Source organism: Salvelinus fontinalis, chromosome 42 (assembly GCF_029448725.1).
Source record: "Salvelinus fontinalis isolate EN_2023a chromosome 42, ASM2944872v1, whole genome shotgun sequence".
In the NCBI taxonomy this organism is placed as follows: domain Eukaryota; kingdom Metazoa; phylum Chordata; class Actinopteri; order Salmoniformes; family Salmonidae; genus Salvelinus; species Salvelinus fontinalis.
In genome coordinates, this window is record NC_074706.1 from 3,038,323 (window position 1) to 3,044,347 (window position 6,025).

At 38.7% G+C, this 6,025-nt stretch overlaps 1 protein-coding gene across 1 annotated transcript in view; it reads left to right on the top strand.

Moving 5' to 3' along the window:
- Positions 1 to 4,929, top strand: part of LOC129841057 (CD209 antigen-like protein E) — a 22,952-nt gene extending 18,023 nt beyond the window's left edge. Inside the window, exons 2-6 of the mRNA XM_055909166.1 lie at positions 3,487 to 3,585; positions 3,683 to 3,958; positions 4,096 to 4,220; positions 4,303 to 4,403; positions 4,782 to 4,929. Coding sequence (XP_055765141.1) covers positions 3,487 to 3,585; positions 3,683 to 3,958; positions 4,096 to 4,220; positions 4,303 to 4,403; positions 4,782 to 4,929 — 749 coding nt within the window. The remainder of the gene's footprint in view (positions 1 to 3,486; positions 3,586 to 3,682; positions 3,959 to 4,095; positions 4,221 to 4,302; positions 4,404 to 4,781) is intronic.
- Positions 4,930 to 6,025: the final 1,096 nt, after the last annotated feature.

Below are 6,025 nucleotides of genomic sequence, written 5' to 3' on the forward strand. Positions count from 1 at the left end.
TGTATCCAACCATCAACATGAGAGAGAGAGAGAGAGAGAGAGAGAGAGAGAGAGAGAGAGAGAGAGAGAGAGAGAGAGAGAGAGAGAGAGAGAGAGAGAGAGAGAGAGAGAGAGAGAGAGAGAGAGAGAGAGAGGAGAGAGAGGAGAGAGAGAGAGAGAGAGAGAGAGAGAGAGAGAGAGAGAGAGAGAGAGAGAGAGAGAGAGAGAGAGAGAGAGAGAGAGAGAGAGAGAGAGAGAGAGAGAGAGAGAGAGAGAGGACTTCGTCATAGTAGGTTATAGTTACACCACTTTCTCACAGATCCAGTTATGATATTTGTCATCATTCCAAGTCTTTACAGGTTCTTCTTGTCCATAGTTTGTCTCAACACAGTCCGTCTGCCAGTACCTAAACAACACAGAGATCCAGACAGTCAGACACTGTAATACAAACATCCTCCTCAATTATAGACATAGTCCTATGTTTTTACAGCTTTAAAGACACTGTCAAAGATGAGCATACCATTATCAACACATTTTGTCTCTCTTTCCATTACATTTTCAAATGAAAATAGTACTCGGCTTCTATAATACATCTACAGTTCTCATGAAATGACATCCATGAGTCAAAACATATATTTTTACATGATTCGAAGCTCTCTCTCTCAGTGTCTAGTAATTACTATGCTGATATAGTCCTACAGTATGTACTGTAACTCGCCACTGTGTATTTCCAACCTCGTCTCAAAACATTTTGTATTATTCCGTACGTAAATCAGAGACACTCCATTATAATATGATATATTACCTTTCATATGGTATGTATCAAATTGTGGATGCCCATCATCCATTTTGTATGATATGTTACAAATTACAATGATATGTTACAAATTTGCAAAAACATACAATAAACATATGAACATCCTAAACATATGAATTCTACTAGCATTAGCTAGCTGGTAGAAATTACTATGTTGATCTTTGGATACAGTGACACGGAGGAGAGGAGATAGAAGGAGAGGAGATAGGAGATAGGAGGAGAGGAGATAGGAGATAGGAGGAGAGGAGAGGAGAGGAGAGGAGAGACTAATTGAGATAGATCCTTAGTGTCAGAGAGAGACATAGAGGAGGAAGAAGGAAATTAATAGAATGAAGAAGAGAGAAAAAATAAGACAAATAATTGTTCTTTTTAGATTTAGAGGAGAGTATGTAGACATACTAGTTAGTCTAATAGTTTTATTAGAAAAATGTCATGTGATTTTCCCAAAAATATAAACCTATTATTTTACTAGGCAAGTCAGTTAATAAGAACAAATTCTTATTCTCAATGATGGTGTAACTGCCTTGTTCAGGGGCAGAACGACAAATTTTGTACCTTGTCGGCTCAGGGATTTGATCTTGAAACCTTTCTGGTTACTAGTCCAATGCTCTAACCACTAGGCTACGCTGCCGCCCCACCTATGCTCATAACTTTAATAATAAGAATAACAAAGCACAGATTAGTAAATGAAGGAACAATATTTTTTTTAACTTCTTATGGCTGCAATCCCGTTAACGGGATCAATATGACAACAGCCAGTGAATGAGCAGGGCGCCAAATTCAAACAACAGAAATCTCACAATTAAAATTCCTCAAGCATGCAAGTATTTCACACCATTTTAAAGATACACTTCTTGTTAATCCCACCACAGTGTCCGATTTCAAAAAGGCTTTACAGCGAAAGCACCACAAACGATTATGTTAGGTCACCGCAAAATCACAGAAAAACACAGCCATTTATCCAGCCAATGACAGGAGTCACAAAAAGCAGAAATAGAGATAACATTAATCACTAACCTTTGATTATCTTCATCAGATGACACTCATAGGACTTCATGTTACAAAATACATATATGTTTTGTTCGATAAAGTTCATATTTAAATCCAAAAACCTCAGTTTACATTGGCGCCATGTTCAGAAATGCCTCCAAAATATCTGGAAAATTGCAGAGAACCACATCAAATAACAGAAATACTCATCATAAACTTTGATGAAAGATACATGTTGTGTCAGATTTCAAAAAGCTTTACGGCAAAAGCACAATATTCAATAATCTGAGAACAGCGTTCAGCCACAAAAGGAAGCCATACAGTTACCCGCCAAATTGTGCAGTCAACAAAACTCATAAATAGCATTATAAATCTCCACTTACCTTTGCTGATCTTCGTTGGAATGCACTCCCAGGACTCCCACTTCCACAAGAAATGTTCGTTTTGTTCGATAATGTCCATAATTTATGTCCAAATAGCTATTTTTGTTAGCGTGTTTGGTTAACAAATCCAAAGTCAGGACGCGCGTTCACTAAAAGCAGACGAAATGTCAAAAAGTTCCGTAACAGTCATTAGAAACATGTCAAACGATGTATTGAATCAATCTTTAGGATGTTTTTAACATACATTTTCAATAATGTTCCAACCGGAGAATTCCATTGTCTTCAGAAGTGCGATGGAACAGAGCTCCCTCTCATGTGAACGCGCATGGTCAGAGCATGGTCAGCTCATGATAGACCTTACTCATTCCCGTCTCCTTCGGCCCCACTTCACAGTAGAGGCATCAGACAAGGTTCTACAGACTGTTGACATCTAGTGGAAGCCGTAGGAAGTGCAAACTGACCCATATCCCACTGTGTATGTGCTAGGCGATGAGTTGAAAACCTACAAACCTCAGATTTCCCACTTCCCGGTTGGATTTTTTTCTCAGGTTTTTGCCTGCCATATGAGTTCAGTTATATTCACAGACATCATTCAAACAGTTTCATAGAAACATCAGAGTGTTTCCACCTAGAAAGGAGGGAAAAGGGCTACCTAAGTTTGGTTCCCAATCAGAGACCACGAAAGACAGCTGTCCCTGATTGAGAACCATACCCGGCCAAAACATAAAAATACAAAATCATAGAAAACAAAAATATAGAATGCCCACCCCAAATCACACCCTGACCAAACCAAATAGAGACATAAAAAGGCTCTCTAAGTTCAGGGCGTGACACCATGATCCATTTTGTATGTTACAAATTACAATTTCTATGATGTTACGATTTACATTTTGTATGACATGTTACGAATTACAATTTGTATATGTTACGAATGTCCTAAACATATGAATTCTACTAACATTAGCTAGCTGGCTAACGTTAGCAAGGCTAGGAGATAGCTGTAGCTGGACACTATATTACATATTACAATTTCTATGATGTTACGATTTACATTTTGTATGACATGTTACGAATTACAATTTGTATATGTTACGATTGTCCTAAACATATGAATTCTACTAACATTAGCTAGCAGGCTAATGTTAGCAAGGCTAGGAGATAGCTGTAGCTGGAAACTATATATTCTGTTAAAGTGTGAAGCTGTATCTTTAACAACCACAAGTCCCCCTCAACAGGAAGTGAGATGGGGTGAGAAAACATCACTTTAAAAGTGTTATTGTGTCTCATTGATGCTATGTACAGTATCTGTGTCCACAGAACCTGATAACTCAGGGAAGAGATCCTCCAGAGTTGCTGCAGTGTGTCTGGGGCTGCTGTGTGTTCTACTGGCTGGGATCATAGGCCTGTCTGTCTACTGTAAGTCTTAAATTACAATTCCTACAATTCACCAGCATTCACCTACAATTCACCAGATTATCTATTTTATTGATACACTTTGTTGTTGTGATAACAGATGATGGGGTCTCTAAGAGCTTCATAGCCTATAAGACCAACTCATCTGCAGAGATAGAACAGCTACAGACCAGCTACAACAACCTGACTAAAGAGAGAGACCAGCTACAGACCAGTTACAACACCATGACTAAAGAGAGAGACCAGCTACAGACCAGTTACAACACCATGACTAAAGAGAGAGCCCAGCTACAGACCACTTACAACACCATGACTAAAGAGAGAGACAAGCTACAGACTGAGAGAGAGTTTCTTAACTGGAGGCTTATCAATCTCAGTGAGTAAACCTACAGTAATACATTATCATTAATCCCACACAACTAATCATCAGTCTGTGTTCTTTCATTAAGTGTCCAGTGTGATAAATTGAAGGAAATTCGTATGTTCATCAATATATTCAAACCTGTCCTGAAGGCTGGAAGAAGTTTGAATCCAGTTGGTACTTCCTGTCTACTGAGACTAAAACCTGGAAGGAGAGCAGAGAGGCCTGTCTGGAGAGAGGAGCAGACCTGGTGATCATAAACAGCAGAGAGGAACAGGTGAGATGGAGAGGCGATGGGTGTGCAGGGGGTAGATATGATCAAACATATACATCTGCTAATTTATCTTTCTCAACAACAGACATTTCTCTTCAACCTCAAGAAGAGAGTCTGGATTGGTCTGACTGACTCTGTTACTGAAGGGACCTGGAAATGGGTGGACGGCACCCCACTGACCACAAGGTGAGAGATGATAACTAATCTGTCAATAAGGCTCCTTTCAACCTTTTTCTATACAGGTTCCTGTCATTGATGATAGCAGTACACATAGTAGTTAACTATAAGATGTTGACATATTATTTAGTATTATGATGTGATGTCTGACTGTTTTTAACCCTGTAGCTACTGGTTTTAACCATGATATCTGACTGTTTTAACCCTGTAGGTACTGGTATTAACCATGATATCTGACTATTTTTAACCCTGTAGGTACTGGTATTAACCATGAAATCCTGCTGTTTTTAACCCTGTAGGTACTGGTATTAATCATGATATCTGACTGTTTTTAACCCTGTAGGTACTGGTAATAACCATGATATGTGACTGTTGTTAACCCTTTAGGTACTGGTATGCCAAACAGCCTGATAATTCAGGTCCTACTGGGGACGAGGACTGTGCTGAGATACACGAAGATCAGAGTCCTCTAAAGTCATGGAATGACATGTCATGTGACAGCAAACTCAACTGGATGTGTGAGAAAGTGGTTTAACATCACCATGACAACATACTGTAACACATACACAGTGCACAGAACTTCCTCCTCTGCCTCTGTCTCTCTCTATCTTTGTCTCAAACTCAGGCACACAAATGTTGTATTTGTTTGTATTAGTATATTAATAAAAGTCCTACTTGTTTCCTGACATTGTAGCGTCCTGTTTACCAGAGTCAACATGAAGATAGTACATCAGACTCTGCTATATGGGTCCCAAAAGAGGGAAGTTAAGTTGTTATTTTCAGTGGTTCAACGAGCTTCAGTCAAAAACTGTTGAAGGAAATAGTTTCCTAAATGTTTGTTAACCAATTTTATTATAACAATGCAAACACTCTGTCCGTTTATAAGAATTTGTAAGATTCTTATTTGCATAAAATAGACAGAGACCCGTGTCCAAATTAATCAATAGCATTTATTCTCGAGAGATCTCTGACCAAAAAAAACATGTACATTAGATCATATATCACAAACAGCGTCATAGCTTTCTAAATGTCCCTCCTCTTCTCCAACAAGGACAAGCTAATCAAAAGTCCATTCTAACACACTTACGCACATATCTTACACACAATATCTGGATTATCTCCTAAAATCTCTCCACAGTTTATTACCACTTAGCTGACAGTTCCAGTCCCCCCCAGATACGGAAAACCTAGAGGGGCTTGAGCTGTCTTCCCTTATCTCCACAGAGTTATAGCTTAGTCGGTTAAAACATAGGTTAATGATCCACTTAATTTTCTTTAGACTCACACAGACATCCCTTTCTTCCCCCATATATGCTACATATCCTCTTTCTTATGAACTAACATTATTTATCAATAAAGAAAAACAGGGTAGAATTCAATTAGTTTTAGTTCCAGTTAAATGTATACAACGTTTAGTCATTTATTCATAATATTCATAACAAAAACTCCTCGACCAATCAGGTTCATTTAGAGAGAACAGAGCTGCGTCCGTTTCTGTCGCCATCTCCTCCTCACTGGTTAAGACTACCCACCCTCAATATCCACTTGGAGCAGTTTGTATTTTCAAATCTATTGTCTGGACATTATAATGACCCATGTTTGTAGTCCTGGACCTCCTGAACATGTTGATG